This window comes from Sceloporus occidentalis, unplaced genomic scaffold, assembly GCF_023333645.1.
Source record: "Sceloporus occidentalis isolate IW3139 unplaced genomic scaffold, rSceOcc1.0.p SCAF_5, whole genome shotgun sequence".
NCBI lineage: Eukaryota > Metazoa > Chordata > Lepidosauria > Squamata > Phrynosomatidae > Sceloporus > Sceloporus occidentalis.
In genome coordinates this window covers 33,669,859-33,687,775 of record NW_028316985.1, presented here as the reverse complement: position 1 = coordinate 33,687,775, position 17,917 = coordinate 33,669,859, and the positions used below count along the sequence as shown (strand labels likewise).

Sequence of the window (17,917 nt, the reverse complement as noted above, 5' to 3'; positions counted from 1 at the left end):
CTGAGGCGGTTTTCCCCACCGCTGCCCTGGCACACTTGGGAGGAGCGCGCGAGCCGGCGGATGGCGGGCGCCATCTTGTATGGCCTGATGGGGGCCGCCATCTTGGTCGGCCCGATGGGCGCCGCCATCTTGGCCACGTGGAGTCCGGCGGCCATCTTGATGAGGTCCATGGGGGCTGCCATCTTAGTGGTGGCCCTGGGAGGCGCCATCTTGGGAGCGTCCAGCCCGCTTCCTCCTCCTTCTTTTGCCGCCGCAGCCGCGAGGCCGCCGAAAAGCGCCCTGCACTCCTGGAGGATGCAGGGTCAGCCGCCGACAAGCGGCCTAGGGACGATGATGAGGTCTCCCTCTCCGACTCCGAGGTCGAGGCCGGGGGCAAGCCCCCCCACAAGAGGCGCAGACGGGCGTCCCGCCGCCTCCCTCAGGCCAGTCCGGTCCTCTCCGACCTAGATGAGGATGCGGAGGATGAGGCCGAGGTCAGGGATGGTTACGAAGAGGGCGAACTTTCAGGTGAAGAGGAGGCTCAGGAGTCTGAGCCCCCAGTGACCTCAGCGCGCCTTTTCAGGGCCGAGGACTTCCCTAGACTGCTGGGTAAGACCCTAAAGACCCTGGCCATTGCCCCCTCAGTGGAGGCCAAGCCACCCCATGACTCCGAGTTGCCCAGGGTGGGAGAGGGACTGTTCCCTGTGCCCACCCCGGTTTTGGCTGAGATCCCGTGCCTGGCTAACCTCATGGAGGTCATCAGGGCTGAGTGGAACAGGCCGGCCACATCGGGCCCTTTGCCCAACTCTATCAAAAAGCTATATAGCTTTCCCTCTTCCGTGATGGATAAACTACAGATCCCGGTCGTTGATGCCCCTGTGTCTGCCCTCGTGTCCTCCGCAGTCTTCTGCAAGGACAGGGAGGACACCCTCAAAATCCCAGAGGACAAAAAAGCAGAGACAGACGTAAAAAAGGCCCATGAGGCTATGTCTGTGGCAATTAGGGCGGCAGCAGCAGCGTCCATAGTGGCCAGAGCCTCCCTGTCATGGGCGAGGGAGCTCCTCCAAGAGGTGCCCCCCCAAAAACCACATCTAAAACAGGGCCTCAACAAGATCGCCCTGGCCTCAGCCTACACGGCCGACGCGACCTTAGACTCAGTCCAATTCTGCGCCAGGGCCCAGGCAGCGGCGGTCACCGTGCGCCGCCAGCTCTGGTTAAAAAACTGGAACGTGGATGCGAAGTCAAAACACAATTTGGCCTTCACTCCCTTCCTTGAGACTAAATTATTCGGGGAGTCACTCGACCAGGTACTGGTGGAGGACAAGGATAAAAAGAAAACATTACCAGGGGGTTGCAAGACTGAGAATAGGGCCAGGTCTAGGTCTAGGAAGCAGTTTTTTCGTCCCTCCAGACCTTTCCCCTCCTCCTCCCCCTCCCCCTCCTTCCAGTCCAGGGACGCCAGACCATTCGGCCAGCATTGGGGTGACAATAGACAACAGTCCAGACAGCCCCGGCTGCCCTTCCACCAGAGAGGCCAGTCCGGAGGCAACAGAGGTCCCCGCAAACAACAACAACAACAACAACAATTACGGGGCGCCTCCAGTGGGAGGCCGGCTGAGAGACTTTGTGTCGGTCTGGGAACAGTTCACTCAGGACCAGTGGGTGCTGGACACCCTACGATCGGGATACTGGATAGAGTTTTGCCGGCGTCCTCGAGAAACATTCATCCCATCTCCAAGGTCAAAGAACTCAGCCAAACATGCTCTCCTGCTGGAAGCCATCAGAGACTTGCTCCGCTTGGGGGCCATAGAAGAGGTTGTGAGCTCACAATGGTTCACAGGTTGCTACTCCACTTTCTTCTTGGTCCCGAAGAAGAATGGAAAATGGAGGACTATCTTAAACTTAAAGGGCTTAAATTCCTATATCACCTACAAAAAGTTTCGAATGGAGACCCTCAACTCGATACTGGAGGCCCTTCAGCCCAGAGACTTTCTCTCGTCACTGGACTTGCGCGATGCCTATTTCCACATCCTTGTTCACCCCAGTCATCGGCGATACCTCAGGTTCGCCTACGACGACCATCACTACCAATACAGGGCCTTGCCCTTCGGCTTGGCGTCAGCTCCGAGAGTGTTTACCAAGGTCCTCGTCGCCCTGGTGTCTCACTGGAGGACACAGGGTCTACATGTCTACCCTTACCTCGACGACCTCCTGATAAGGTCCCCAATGCTTCAACAGGGTCGTTTGGATGTCCGCCTGATTCTTCGCTCACTAGCGGACCACGGATTCCTAGTGAACCTCGACAAGAGTTCCACCGAGCCGGCTCACCAGATCCATCACCTAGGGATTCAGCTCGACACCGTAAAGGGCATCATTGCTCTCACTCCGGAAGGGGTCCAAGCCATCCTCAAGGCAGTCGATCAAGCCCTGGCCTTCCCCAGAGCCAAGATTTCCCTGTTGGCCCATCTTCAGGGCCTCATGGTAGCAGTGAGGGACTGTGTGCCATGGGCCAGATTCCACTCAAGACCCCTTCAATGGCTGCTCTTACCTCACCAGGAGGCCATAGCCACCAAGTCCAATCTCAGGATCACGGTGACCCCACAGGTGCGCGACTCCCTCCGGTGGTGGAGATCGCCGGCAGTCCTCAGGGGACGGCTGATCTGGAGCCAGCAGACAGTCCAGATCACCACCGATGCGAGCCTGAGGGGTTGGGGAGCCCACTGCGGACACCAGATGGCACAGGGGAGGTGGTCCCTCGAAGAACAGGCCATGTCCATCAACAGACTAGAGCTGAGGGCAGTGAGGCTGGCCCTACAGTCCTTCCGCCAATCAATCCTCAACAGGTCGGTCCTGATCAGGACGGACAACACGGCAACAAAAGCTCACATCAACCGCGAGGGTGGCACAAGGTCAAAGGACTTGATGACCGAGTCCCGCCTTCTATTCCTCTGGGCAGAAAAGCACCTGGTCTCCATCGAGTCAGAACACCTACAAGGCAGACTCAACACGGTAGCCGATTGGCTGAGCCGGACAGAAGTCGACCAGGGCGAATGGGAACTCCATCCCGAGGTGTTCTGTCTGATATCCCGCCAGCTAGGCCAGCCGCAGATAGACATGTTCGCCTCCCCGATAAACTCAAAACTGCCCAGGTTCGTGTCGCGTTTCCAGACAGAAGGGGCCGAGGCGGTGGACGCTCTCAACCTGAAGTGGCCAGACGAACTGGCTTATGCCTTCCCACCACTGCCTCTGCTGCCCAGACTGTTGGCCAATATCAGGAGAGAAAAGATCAAGGTGATACTGGTGGCACCAGCGTGGCCCAGACGCCCTTGGTTCTCCGAGGTCCAGACTATGGCGTCAGCCAGCTTGACCCTACCACACCGCCGAGACCTCCTGAGCCAGGGTCAGATCTTACATCCCGACCCTCAGTGGCTGAACCTTCACGCCTGGAGGCTGAACGCCTCATGTTACGCCGGTGTGGATACTCTGCAGAGGTCATAGATTCCATCCTGGCAGCTAGACGACTGTCTACCAATCGCATCTATGAGGCTACCTTCAGATCCTTCAAGAGGTGGTGCAAGCTGAAACGTGTCAACTTTCTCAACTTCTCGGTCCCGGTTCTACTGCAGTTCCTTCAGGACGGCATTAAAAAAGGACTCACTTCGGTGCTACCTCACAAAAAGGCATCAGCCATGTCGTCACACCCTCATGTTAAGAGGCTACTGAGGGGCCTCTCTAACAGGGCTCCTCCTACACGTCATCGCTTCCCGACCTGGAACCTTCACACAGTTCTAAAGGCCCTAACGGTGGAGCCGTTTGAACCTATCCGCGAAGTCTCCTTGAGGTTCCTTACCTTGAAAGTTATCTTCCTAACGGCGATCACGTCGGCCAGACGGGTGCCTGAACTGGGGGCTCTGTCAGTCCGCAAGGACTTGTGCATCTTCAGGCCGGATTCGGTGTGCCTGCGCCCGGACCCCACCTTTCTCCTGAAAGTCAATTCATCCTTCCATGTCTCTCAGGACATCCTGTTGCCCTCCTTTTGTCCCAACCCCCAAAGGGACTTAGAGAAGTGCTGGCACACGCTGGACGTGCGGAGGGCCCTTAAGGTCTACCTTAAAAGAACAGAACCCTTTAGATCTTCCGAGGCCTTGTTTGTCTCCTTCCGTCAAGGCTCTTCAGGGCGGAAGGTCTCAGTGTCCACCCTGAGCAGATGGATCAGGACTTGTATTGTGGAGGCCTATAGGGCGTTAGGTCTCTCCCCCCCTGAAGGCATTTTGGCACACTCCACCAGGAGTGTGTCTACTTCGGCCGCCCTGTTCACTCATGCCCCGCTTGCCGAGATCTGTAGGGCGGCTACTTGGAAGTCCTCCTCTACCTTTGTGAGACACTACAAGTTAGACGTGTTTCAGTCCGCCGAGGCGGCCTTTGGCAGAAGGGTCCTCCAGCAGGTGGTCGCTGAATCCGCAGGCTCCGACTAGGCACCGTCCCTCCCTAGGGGCGAGGGCTTTTGTAAATCCCAGATTACAGGAGGACAGGACCCTCTCTGCTGAGAAAACAAACGTTGGGTACTTACCGTGACACGTTAGTTTCCAGCAGACGAGGGTCCGGTCATCCTGCCCACCCTCGGTGCCCCTGCGGCTCAGCGCGACCTGTTGCTTGACCCTTCCTCTACTTTCTGGTTTGCTGGTTTGCTGGTTTGCTGGTTTGTTATTTCTTTTTGTCAGAGTCATTTGGGACCGGTCTCACGGGACGGCCCTTATCATGTTTAGTTTTAAGTTGTTCCTTATGATTGCCTATTAAAGGTCAGTTATTTTTATCCTGCTTCGCTTGGCTTGTCATTGACTGAGGCCCAGAGGGGTTAGTCCCTCCCTATATAGGGGCCGGTCTTCTTTTGTCCCTGCCTACAGGAGCAAATGGGAGGTACATAACCCAGATTACAGGATGACCGGACCCTCGTCTGCTGGAAACTAACGTGTCACGTTAAGTACCCAACGTTTGTTTTTCAGTATATTTAATGTTACTTTCTATGTTAGCATTGGAGATTGAAATCTTATTTTAAAAACAGCTACAGCTAGCATTTGAACAGTATCCTCTTGGTACATGCCCACTGTACGGTTACAGGTGACACACCATTGAGAGCCAGTGTGGTGAAATAGTTTGAGTGTTGGACTATAACTCTGGAGACCAGAATTTGATTCCCAACTTGTCCATAAAGATCACTAGGTGATCTTGGGCAAGTTGCATGCTCTCAGCATCAGGGGAAGGCAATAGTGAACCTCCTCTTAACAAATCTTGCCAAGTAAACCCCAGGATAGAGTCACCTTAAGGTCACTATAAGTCAGAAACAATTTGAAGGCACACAACAACAACAACAACAACAACAACAACAACAACAACCACAATATTGCTTTGCATGTTGTGGTGTTTACCACTGCTAACTTAGGGGCGTACGGCCAACAAGCTTGTCATGTAATGTGTGAACTGGCTAATTGTGTTTGCTAAATCTTGAGTCTAGCTCCAGCATCCAACCTGTTGGGAATTCTCTTCCAGATGAGGAAGGTCCTGAAGGCCTGACCCAGTTCTTGATGATGGAAGTGAAGAAGGCCAGGGCTCAGAGGAAAGGACATCTGGCCAAAGAGCACCAACTTCAGGTGAAGAACCAGGCCTTGGAGGAGGAGTGCAGCCAGCTGAAGCAACAGCTCAGGGAGCTCCAGAAGATGCAGGAGCGTTGGCAGAGGTTCCAGGAAGAATGGGACTCTAGCAGTTTGGAGCTGCTGAGACTAAAAGATGAAAACTATATGCTGGCCATGCGTTATGCTCAGCTGTGTGAGGAAAAGAATGCTGCTGTCCTACGAAGCCGGGACCTGCAACTGGGGGTATGGTGTCAGTTTCAATAAAGGTTGTTGCAAGGGTCAGGTAGATGCTGTTGTTGCCTGCAAGAATTGGTGTTAGCAGTGGGATGACAAAGAAGTCCCCAGCTGTCCCTTTGCTTCAGGTGACACAGTTGTGAAATAGTCTCTTTGTACTCTAAAAAGATTAAGTCATAATTATCATGGTTTCTTTCTTTTTTAAAAAAATGATAAACCAACAGTTAAGAGAAATAAAGCAACCAAGGAGAAAAGATGCAGGAAGGCATTGGTTTGGGAAGAATGTAACCTGTAGTATTTTCTGGCACAAATGAAAGATCTGATGGGATCTGTGCCAGAGAAAGCCGCACCCTGTGTGTTCTAAATGGTGCACTTATCAGCATGAGTGAGTGTTATTCATATGGTTGATTGTTGAGGCTTCAGGCTGTAAGAGTAGTATATCCTGGCTAGTGGTTTTGCATGAAGCCTAGACAATGCCCATCCTTTAGGATGAAACCTTCAGCAAACAAAAGGTTTGGAATGATTGTCCTCTGGCAAGATGAAACATCACTTTAATTTCTAATCTGATTTGCCCAGTTGAGCATCTGTAAATTTTCTTCTTTGCTTAATTCTTGTGGAGAGCCTTTCCTTTGTAGTCTTCCATACTTGTAGTCTTTTCAAAAGGAATATTTCTCTTCTCTGCAGGGCATGAGCGGATCAGGTTCAGTCCTTGCTTCCATCTCCGCAGCAGTCCCTTTCTCCTTTGTAACACATGCTGTCCTAACTAGAATATCCATAAGCACAAAATAGGAGCAAACAATAGCCAGCATGATATAGCTGTCTGAGCACTGAACTATGATTTTGGAGACCAGGGTTCAAAACCCTGCTTAGCCATGGAAACCCACTGAATGGGCAAGTCACACTCACTAAGCCTCAGAGGAAGACAAAAGCCAAGGTCCTCTGACCAAATCTTACCAAGAAAACACCATGATAGGTTTGTCTTAGAGTCACCATAGGCACACAACAACAACAACAACAACAAGAAACAAACAAGGTGCAGTACACACAATACCTGCATTGTAGATGAGCTCCAGGTGACTCTAGCAAGTAAGCCAAAACACTTTCTGTTCGCATACGGTTCCTCAAAGCAATGTCTGTCTCTTTCAAAGTCTAACCAGAACTTATCTTAGCTTGTATAACAAGCCTTATCTAGGAAATGTTTCCCAATAAGAAAATTTACATTGTACAAGATCACAGGGGCAGCCTTCTACCAAGTCATATGATTTGTCCTTCTGGTCCAGTACTGTCATGTCTGACTTGGCAGCAGCTTTTCAATGTTTCAGGCAGGGATTTCCCCCCTCACCTCTGTTCCTTCAAAGCAGGGATGCTAAAGATTGATCTGGATCTTCTGTTAATAAGGTTTATGCTTCATAACTGAGCTGTGTTCCTGCTTTCCTGGTAGAGCCCTAGTGGAGCAGTGGTTAACAGCTGGTACTGCAGCTGCAACATTGTGAGTTCAATCCCAGGGCCCCAAGGCTGACATGGGCATGGTACAGATGGACGGCTCGGTGCTGCCAAAAAGAAGCCGTGCCATGATGTCACTTCCTGGAAGTGACGTTTGGATGCTGCGCGGCATTGCTGTCATCACGGCGCCCTCCATATGGACAGGAGGCCATCATGATGCCTCCATCCGCCTGTACTAGGGCTTGGGAGTGTGCCCTAGTATCGCTCCACTGCCACATGTTTCCTGCCGGTATGTACTGGCCCAAAGTCTTCTGTTCTTTCTTAGGTTGGTAAAAGGAACAAGCAGCTTGTTGGGGCCATTGGCTTATAGATTGTAAACCGCTTAGACAGTGCTGAGTTCACTATTAAGAGGTATAGAAATGTAAATGCTATAGTTATTGTTAGAGCATTCCAAAATTTTTGGAAGATTTTTAAACTTGTAATTACAGTCTACCCTCCACATCAGTGGACTTGCCATCCCTGGATTTAATTATCCATGAACGGCAAGCCCTAATTTTTCTTAATGATGGCATGGGGGGTATCCACAGGGGTGGGTGGGTCAGAATGGATCTACCATGGATACGGAGGTCCGTCTATATCTGTTTTTTAAAAAGTTGATTTTATTGTAAGCCACCCTGAGATCTTTGGATAAAGGATAGGAGATAAATGTTTTAATAAATAATATAAATAAAATAAATGAATATGCCTGGCTCTGTTGTCCTCATGATGCAAATTCCTCCTCAAGGCTCTTGCTTTCTCTTGTGCTCTTTTTAGTGAACTGAACAGGCTGTACTACAAAGAATTTTGGGCCTTCTTAAAGGCTTAACACACTTATGACAGTTTGTGGACCCAGACCACTGACTCACTATTGTTTTTGCTGAGTCAGACTGGGATGGCTGCCCCTGTGGAAAGTGGACAGGCTGCTTGGGATTAAGACAATTTTTAACACAGAACCAACATTCCAGAAATTGTGGAAACATTTCTGGACCATGCTTGTGTGGCATGGCACCTGTGCATTATGTAAGGGTCTTATTTTATTTTGGGGTGGGGAACGTTTTACAGCCCAAGGACCACATTCAATTTCAGAGATCTTCTTGGGGCTCACTTTCCAAAAATGAGAGGGTCCAAAGGCACATGGGTGGCTTGAAAAATACCATCCTATTGTAGCTTAAAGTCTTAGGTGAAGTCAAAAGCTATCACAGCCTGCATCTATAGTTTTTGCAGGTTTTTCAGGCTGTGTGAGAGGATTCTGGAAGAATTTATTCCTGACGTTTTGCCAGCATTGTGGCTTGGCATCTTCAGAGAATGCTAGCATGGAAGTGAGTGGGGTCTATATATTGTGTGACCCTTGGTTGAGAGGAAGTGATTTACATGTTAATCTCTGTGTTGGTCTGTTGCTGAATGGCAAGGGATGAGGGTGTCCATTTAATTAATGATCCATTGTCAACTAGGAAATGCCCCTCACCCTGGGTGGTTTCTATTTGCACTTGCAGGGTCTTGATTTTGGTGTTTTCCTGGACTGGTAGCTAAACTTTGTTTACTTTAAGGGTTTCTTCTTTTCTGTTGAAGTTGTTGAGGGGTTTGTGTATTTCAGTGGCTTCCCTGTGTATTCTGACCTAATAGTTGTTGGCATGGTCCAGAATTTCAGTGTTTTCAAATAGCATTTTATGCCCAGGGCAGTTTATAACATGTTCTGTTACTGCTGATTTTTCTGGCTGACCCAGTCTGCAGTGTCTCTCATGTTCCTTAATTCGTGTTTGGACACTGAGTTTGGTGGTCCCTATGTAGACTTGTCTGCAGCTGCACGGTATGTGGTAAACCTCTGTGGCTGTGAGAGGGTCTCGCCTGTCCTTTGCTGAGTGCAGTGTTTGCTGGATTTTCTTGGTTCATTTGTAGATCATTTGGAGGTTGTGTTTCTTCACCAGTTTCCCTATTCTGTCTGTGACTTCTTTGATGTATGGTAAAAAATACCTTCCTTTTGGGTGGTTGTCTTCACTCCTGTGGGTTTTGCTAGGTCTGGCAGCCAGGAAGTGGGGTTCACAGATCCTTTTTTGCCTGGTCTACCAGTGTTTTTATTGTGCTTCTTTTTTTGGCATTCTTGTGCAGGTATCTGCCCACATGTGTATGTTTTCTGTATACTGTGTGGCCCAACCTTTGATTCCGTTTGCGGCTGACTAGGACATCCCAGGATGGCAATGTTCCTTCCTTTTCTTTTTCCATTGTGAATTGGATGTTCAGGTGGATGTTGTTTAGATAGTTTACAAACATGGTCAGATCTTCTTCTCTATGGGCTTTTTTGGTGCTATTTCCTGGGCTAGCTTTTCAAAGTGTTATCATATGTGGAAGGTTGGAAATCATCAACCAGAGGTATCATGTGGAAGGGATTATAGCTGTCTGGGGAGCCTTGCAGGGCCCCCAGCCTTGAGGTCCCCTCATTATAGATTCTCCTAGAGCCAGCGTGGTATAGTGGTTTGAGTGTTGGACTAAAACTCTGGAGACCAGAGTTTGATTCCCACTTGGCCATGAAACCCACTGGGTGACATTTGGGAAGTCACATGCTCTCAACCTCAGGGGAAGTCAATGGCAAACCTCCTCTGAACAAGTCTTGCCAAGAAAACCCCATGATAGCTTCGCCTTAGGGTCACTATAAGTTAGAAATGACGTTGAAGGTACATAACACATGAACATGCACACACACAATGTACTTTCTTGTGTGCCCTGAAATATTAATTTTGTTGTGCCTTCAAGTCATTTCCAACTTATGACAATTTATGACAAAAGATTCATAATAGTTAGATGCTTCAGGTATTTAAGGATCTTTCCATGGATTGATTGTCTCAGCAATCATTAAGTAACCTTGTTAAGTAAAGCCAATATTTTTATCCTGAAGACTGAAGCTGAGGGAAGGGGTCTTCCACAAGGCCATATGGTGAGGTCAAGGCAGAGGCAGCTCAAAAAACCCAGGTTGTAAACCCAAATTTACAAAGAATGAAGCTGTAGGTAAAGAAACAGAAATGCTCATTTGCTGCTGCTGCAATTTGTGTTGTGCAAACTGTTCAACATGTATATGTTAAAGAGAGATAGAAATAGAGTATATCTGCTTTTCCTGTCATTCTCATGCTACAACATCAGTCTTTTCCACTTAAAAAGTGTCTATCCTTTTTACTTTTTAAAAATTTGTAGTACAGTATCGTGTGGGTGTGTGCATGCATGGTATTCATACATACAGGATTTTTTTGTTGCCTAAGATGGAAGTTTGTTGTCTGATTGATCTTTGCTGTCACCCACTGTCTAGGTAATGTCTTCTCAGTGACTTTGCAGGTACTCCAGGTGACATACAACCTGAGATTCACCTTGAATACTTTCATAGCGACTGAGAAAACACTGGCCATGTGACAAACCCACATCCTCTTTTCACTTCAGCTAGTTGAAGGAATTTTATCAGACCGCACCTTGCTTATCTGACTTTCACCATGAGCAATAGGCACATCTGTTTCCTCTAAGATAGGACACCTTTACTGTGAATTCATCTACTCACAGCTGTGTTTAGATTAGAAATCCTTCTGCAGTCACTCATGCTTTTTGGTCTCTGGCTTCTGGGATTCTAGTCATTGTCCTCTTCCTTGCTGTTGTGACAAAACAAGTAAATTTTCTAACCTTTGCAAACTAGCTCTCTTCTGTGTACATTTGGCCAGGACCAAACATCTCTGAGGAAGGGATTCTCTTCTTCCCTATAGTCTCCTGTGCACCCTCAATGCTTGATCTGGAAGTCTGGGAAACCTCCTGGATCTGGTTTTCAATCAGAATGCAAGGGGAAAAAGTGTTGATAGACAGATGCTAGTGTGATGGTGGAATTTTGATGTGTTGTCTTTCACTCTCTCTGCTCTTTCCATCGTGACAAAAGGGAGTGTTTCTGATCTTGTACTTCAGTGGTACTCCACAAATGGGGGGAAATGTTGCTCCTTCCTCAATTCAGAAAAAGATACGGTTGATCACGAAGACCAAAATTTAGTTGCTGATTTATGACTGTTAAATATGTCTGGGGCCCTGACAGTGAATCTAGTGAATCAGTGTGTGATGGGGATAGTTCATCTGTGCCATAAAAATGAAGTTCTTTTGAAATACTTAACACCAGGCTTCTCCAACTCAGGGAGAAATCTCAGGGTCTTTTGTACAACAAACTCTATTAATCCCTGCTAGTAGATCAGTGGCTGTGTTGGCTGACGTTGTTGTGGGTCACAGTCTGATATACCTTAAGGATTCCAGACTAAAGACAGCTACCCTCTGATATGGTAATTATTTCCACTAATTCCAGAAATTAGTTGTGAAGCAGAGAAGTTTTCTTTGACCATGGTTAAATATACTCCCCTTCTTTTTACAATTGGCCCTCCTTATCAATGGATTCTTCATCCACTGATTCAACTGTTCACAGCTGTGATTATATATATATATATATATATATATATATATATATATATATATATTTCCTCAAACGCAAACCTTGATTTTGCCATTTTATATAAGAGATTTTACTGTGCCATTTTACTGTGCCATTGTATTTAATGGGATTTGAGGATCCACAGGTTTTGGTATCCACAGGGAGTCCTGGAACCAAACCCCAGTGGATACCAGAGGCCCACTGTATTATGACATTGTATGTTCTTGGGTTGAGCTGTGTTTGGCAGTTTTAGATTTAGTCCTATTAGTGCAAATAAAGTCCTACATAAGTTGCTCTTGTTACTTCCTTGGTGCTGAGCTTGCATGCTCTTGATTTTCTTTGTGTTTCAGGTAGATCAATTGAAATGCAAGGTCAGCAGCATGGAGGAAGAATGCTCTCTGCTGAGGAAACAGGCGTTGATGGCTCCCCGCAGAGAAGTAGAGGATTGTGGCCTTGCTGACACAATCTCTAACTTGCAAGCTGAGAACCAAAGGCTGGTTGCTTCCCTTCAAGAACTGCAGAATGTGATGCAGGTATTTGCTGAAAATAATTGAGATGAATGCACAATCCATTTAATAAAGAATTGTATAAGTTTTTTCCTCTGAACCTTCAGCCTCTATTGGATGGTAAGAGCCAATGTGTGCATATAGGAGGTTTTTCTCAGTTCAGCAGTTTAAGGACATAAGAAGAGCCCTGTTGGATCAGGTCAAAGGCTCAACCAGTCCAGCTTTTTGCTCCCACAACAGACAACAGATGCCACTGGGAAGGAGTGGCAGTAGCACCCCTTCCTTGTGTTCCATTGCAACAAGTTTTCCTCTGTTACAGGAGGTAACATGTTGTGAGTAGTAGCCATTGATGGCCCGCCCCATCTTCCATGAATTTCTCCAATCCCTTTTTAAAGTTATCCATTTGGTGGTCCTCACTAAATCTGGTTCTAGTGAATCCTAAGAGTGTGGTGCATGAAGAGGTCCTTTCCTTGATTTGCCCTGGGTGCCCCACAATTCAGCTTCAGTAGAGTTTCTTCTCCTGTTCAGTTGGAGGCCATAACTTGATGGCGGAGCACATTCTTTGGACATAGAATATCCCAAGCCAGTGAAAATCAGAAGAGAAAGAGGGATATGATGTAGCTAAATATGGGCTGATAGTCAGGATTGATGAGACACTACAACATCAGTCAGACAAGTTGCTTTGACAAGGGAGCTGACTTGAACACAAGAATTAATAAGAATTCATCTACCTTATTAGAACAGTATCCAGCAACCTAGTTTGCTAAGAACCTAGGTGCTACTGAAGACTGGCTGCAAGAGGACCTGGGTCAAAATCTCTATACTTACAGTGCCTTGATCTTGGTTATGTAGCTGCTGTGTTTCTATACTATTTAGAAATATCTAACATATCTTTGTAGCAGTTTCTTGTAAGCCTTTGTTCAGACCACAGTAGGATAAGATCTCCTAAGTAAGTTGGACCCACACCATGTAGGGCATTAAAGGTCACAACCAACACCTTGTACTGCACCCGGAAACCAATGGGGAGCTAGTGGAGTGATTTTAGGATAGGTGTTATATAGTCACTTCTAGTTTTCCCCGAGACCAACGTGGATGCCATATTCTGAACTAACTGAAGTTTCCGGACTAAGCACAAGGGTAGCCCTATGTAGAGCACATTGCAGAAGTTGGGGCATGTACCACAGTATCCAGGTCCCCCAGTTTCAGGAAAGCGGCGAATTAGCTGAAGCTGATAACAAGCACTCATGACCGTCGCATTTACCTGATTAGTAATCTGGAGCGACAAGACTAGGAGCACCCCCAGACTGTGAACACAGTCCTTTGAGGGGAGTGTGACACCCATCTAGGACTAGTTGTTGTATATCAATACCTGGAATAGGGGTCCCTACTGTGAGTACCTCCATTTTGCCTGGATTCAGTTTTAGTCTGTTTTTCCTCATCCACCCTGCAACTGCTGTTGCCCAATAGCTGTCACATTAATCTGGTTCTTCAATGAAAGCTGTCACTGGAGATCCTGCTAGCACCATGCTCCATCAGCATAGCCTTTTGCCTCAGAAGAGTACACAGTTCCACCACTGCAGAAAGGTAATGCCACTGGCAGTGCAAGAAGGCATTTACTGAAAGAACATAATAGGCAAAATGGGAAAGAAGAATGGGGACTTGTATTAAGTACAAATAGTATAAAGCTACTCAGGCTTCTATTTTCTTTTTGAGCTTTCTTATAATTAAATTATTCTGAGTTTCTCTCTATATGGAAATGCCTCTGTTATTTCCACTTTACAATCAAATATCATAGTACAGTTCCCCCATGCCACATACCAGTCATATTCTCCAATGAGAATGCAAGTGATCTGGGCAGGGGTGAAATCCCTCTGTGATCTCTGCTTTGAGACTGGGGATAATAGCAGGATTTCCCCCTGCCCCTGTACTTTGTTAGGAGTAAGAACAAAGTGAGGTATGAAAACCCATTGTTATCCCCAGTTAGAAATAATTGCATCATCTCTACCTACTCTCTTGGCATTCTGCTTTGTAAATGGAGTGGAGTGGGAGAATTATTTTTGATTTGAAATTGAAAATAATAATGGAATTCTCCCTATGATGATTATCTCCACAATTCCAGTTTTTCCGTTTGGGAGGCAAGCACTGCATTCAGGGGGAGGGTGCTTTCCAACTTTCAGGAGTGTGGAATTTTAGGCAGGGTAGATACTTTTGTGAAGGGTGAGCCGTTCCTGAAACCCCGTGGGGTGGGGGTATGTTTACCTTGGTACATATGTCTGTACTACACTATCAGTTCAACACCATTTTCCATGTTAGAATTCTCTGCTAAAGAGCTGCACCACAGTTCCCAGCGTTTTGCGATCTGACCCTCTGTCCTTCTTGTTGGGGTATCTTGGGAACTGTAGTTCAAGAGAGTAGACAAAGCTCTGCCTTAGAGAATTCTAAGTATTCCTTAGAATGGAACTGTGGCACCTAGATACATATTACACTGATAGAAGTGTGTAATGCAAAGACTCTTCTTATCTTTTGGGCTGGGAGCTGAAAGTGGAAACATGCTAATTACAAGATTTGGCTCTCACTAGCGGACTTGATTCAGAAAAAAAAAATCTCTTTTTTTGGGTTTCGAAGCCCCAGAAAGGATGTGTTATTTGAAAGGGTCAAAGATATTTGCAACTTCAGAGAAACACGTATGGAAAGGAACCTGCCCACACCCCACCCTATATTACAAATATGTAATGGCTATGGTTCTCTAGTGCTCTTTGTATCACTTTTATCTCATAATTTACAGCTTGCCCTGGTTTTTAAAACCTGAGGAAAAATTGCTTCAAGATGTTTTCAGTTTGAAACCCTCACTCCCACCTCAAGGTTTAACCAGGCAAATACATAATTTTACTTAGGGGAAAGGATAATTGAGGAGACAGCATCTGGATACAGTTGTATAAATCTATTACATGGTCAGCAAAATGTTGATATTGCCATTATGTTGTATAATTTTGACTTGGAGTGTTTTAAGAACTGGTCCCATACAGCATGTAATTACAAGCTTCTTATCTTGGAAGACATGTGTCCATCTCTCTTTGTTGAAAAGGAACTATAAAGACTGGCTTAGGTATGACATTTTGATTGTACACCATCAATCTGACACAGCTTGACACTTTCCATTCAAGCTGAACAGAATATTTTTCACTGCTTAGGCACCTCATATCAGTTGTAATTTGGTAAAGACCAATCTTTCTTTCTCTTTTCTCTTACACACAATCACACACACACACACACACACACACACACACACCCTTAGGTAGCATACACATTATCTGATATGAAGATAGTGGAGTGGTCAGAGTACTGGTTAGGCATGGGGAAAGTCAGGTCAAACTCCTATTCAGCCACAGTTCTCTGTGCTTGTTGCTATCTTAGCTGAATTTGCCTTAGAGGAATATTGTAAGGATAACACGGAGGAGCAGAGGACAGTGATATAAGTGGAGGTGGGACAAATCACATGTATAGTTTTAATTCTACACTGTAAGCTGCTGTGGTTCCCATATTGAGAGAAAGGTGGGATATAAATTAAATAAGAATGAAGGAATCAATCAATCAATGAATGAATATTGCCTTGAGCTCTTTAGAGGAAAACAGGCTATAACTCTAGTTAGTAAAAACAACTAACATATAGTAGTGGCTATTTGCTTTCCCGAGATAACTTGTTATGATACTCTCAGGGAACTCTTGAGTAATATGGAGAACTTCCATGGAATTACTGGGCACCTTTAAGAACATCCAGGTTGAGTGTGGAAACTTTTTGTCACTAAGATGTTAATTCATGGAGCTTATTACAGTTAAAGTTATAACAGTTATTACAATTAAAGTTATTACAGTTATTACAATTAAAGTTATTACAGTTAAAAATATTCATGGAATTATTACAGTTAAAGGAGATACAAAAGACTACAGAAACTATAGGACCATAGCTGTAATCTTTCATGCAAGCAAAATCATGCTCAAAATTCTGCAACATAGGCTTCAATTGTACATGGAGAGAAAAATCTCAGAAGCACATGTAGGATTCAGGAAAGGAAGAGACACTAGGGACTACATTGCAAACATACTGTGGCTAATGGAGCATACCAAGGAATTCCAAAAGAGTATAAGCATGTGCTTTATAGACTATAGCAAGGCCTTTGACTGCATAGATCACAAAAGACTGTGGAACACCCTTAAAGACATGGGAGTGCCAACATATCTGATAGTCCTAATGAGGAATCTTTTTACTTAGGACAGGAGGCTACTGTCAGGACAGAACATATAGAAACAGAATGGTTCCTAGTTGGCAAAGAGGTCAGACAAGGCTGAATCCTCTTACCCTGTCTGTTCAACTTATATGCAGAACAAATTATATGAAAAGCAGGATTGGACACAGGAGAAGGAGGAGTGAAAATAGGAGGAAGAAATATCAACAACCTAAGATATGTGGATGACACCTTACTACAAGCTGGAAACATCACAGACTTGGAACAACTTCTAAGGAAGATCAAGGAGGCTTATTGTTAAACATAAAGAAAACAAAATTAATGATCACAGAGAATTTACACAAATTTAACCTAGGCAATGAGGGAATAGAAAATAGTAAAAGAATTATCATACCTGGGATCAAACATTGATCAAACTGCAGTCAAGAAATCATAAGAAGACTAAGAATGGGAGGGCAGCTATGAAAGAACTAGAAAATAACCTAAAATGTAGCCATCCAACTGAGCACGAAAATTAGAATCATACAAGCCATTGTATTTCCTATCACCATGTATGGATGTGAGAGCTGGACAGTTAAGAAAGCAGATAGGAAGAAAATTAATTCATTTGAGATGTGCTGCTGGAGAAGAGTGCTGAGGTTACCATGGACAGCCAAGAAGTTGAACAAACGAATCGTACCAGAAATCTCTCTGGAAGCCAAGATGACTAGACTGAGGCTGTTGTACTTTGGCCACATCATGAGAAGGCAGCACTCACTGGAAAAAACAATATTGCTAAGAAAGGTGGAGGGAAGCAGAAAGAAAGGAAGGCCACATTAAGGAGGTCACGGATATGAACTTGCAGGACCTGAGCAGATCAGTGGTGGATAGGGAGTCTTGGAGATGTCTCATCTACAGGGTCACCATGGGTTGCATGAAATGCAAAACTCAGCATGGTGAAAAGTCCGGGTTGACCCTGTCACCAGATTTTAGGTGTCATGGAAGATTTTAGGGGTATAGAACGAATGGGCTAAATCTTCTGTTCTAGAGGCTTTGTTAGAGATTAAAAACTGACCCACTTCCTAAATCTGCGAACTGCTCTTGCTCACTCCACCCACCCTACTATCCCAGCTTACCCTGGCAGACAGGTGATTCTACTCCTTTCTTGCTTAGACAGCAGGTGAAGGCCAGGTGCCGGGCTCTGAGAGGATCCTTCTAGACATTCTGGAACATGACTGGAAGGAAGCACAAGCTGACCGGCAGGAATTGTGTCAGAAACTAGACTCCGTGCAAAATGAACTGCAGTGGGCTGAAGGGCTGAGAGATAAGGTAAGATGGAACTGCACAATCCTCATCATGGTTACAATGCATCCAATCTTTAATGCAATTGGAGGGGACAATTTGTTGGAACAAAATGGGGCTTTA

At 46.0% G+C, this 17,917-nt stretch overlaps 1 protein-coding gene across 1 annotated transcript in view; it reads left to right on the top strand.

Annotated features, from left to right (window-relative positions):
* The window catches only part of CARD10 (caspase recruitment domain family member 10), an 81,991-nt gene that overhangs the window by 13,466 nt on the left and 50,608 nt on the right, over positions 1 to 17,917 (top strand). The window contains exons 6-8 of the mRNA XM_089528116.1: positions 5,527 to 5,852; positions 12,114 to 12,296; positions 17,666 to 17,821. Of these exons, the coding sequence (XP_089384242.1) occupies positions 5,527 to 5,852; positions 12,114 to 12,296; positions 17,666 to 17,821 (665 nt within the window). The remainder of the gene's footprint in view (positions 1 to 5,526; positions 5,853 to 12,113; positions 12,297 to 17,665; positions 17,822 to 17,917) is intronic.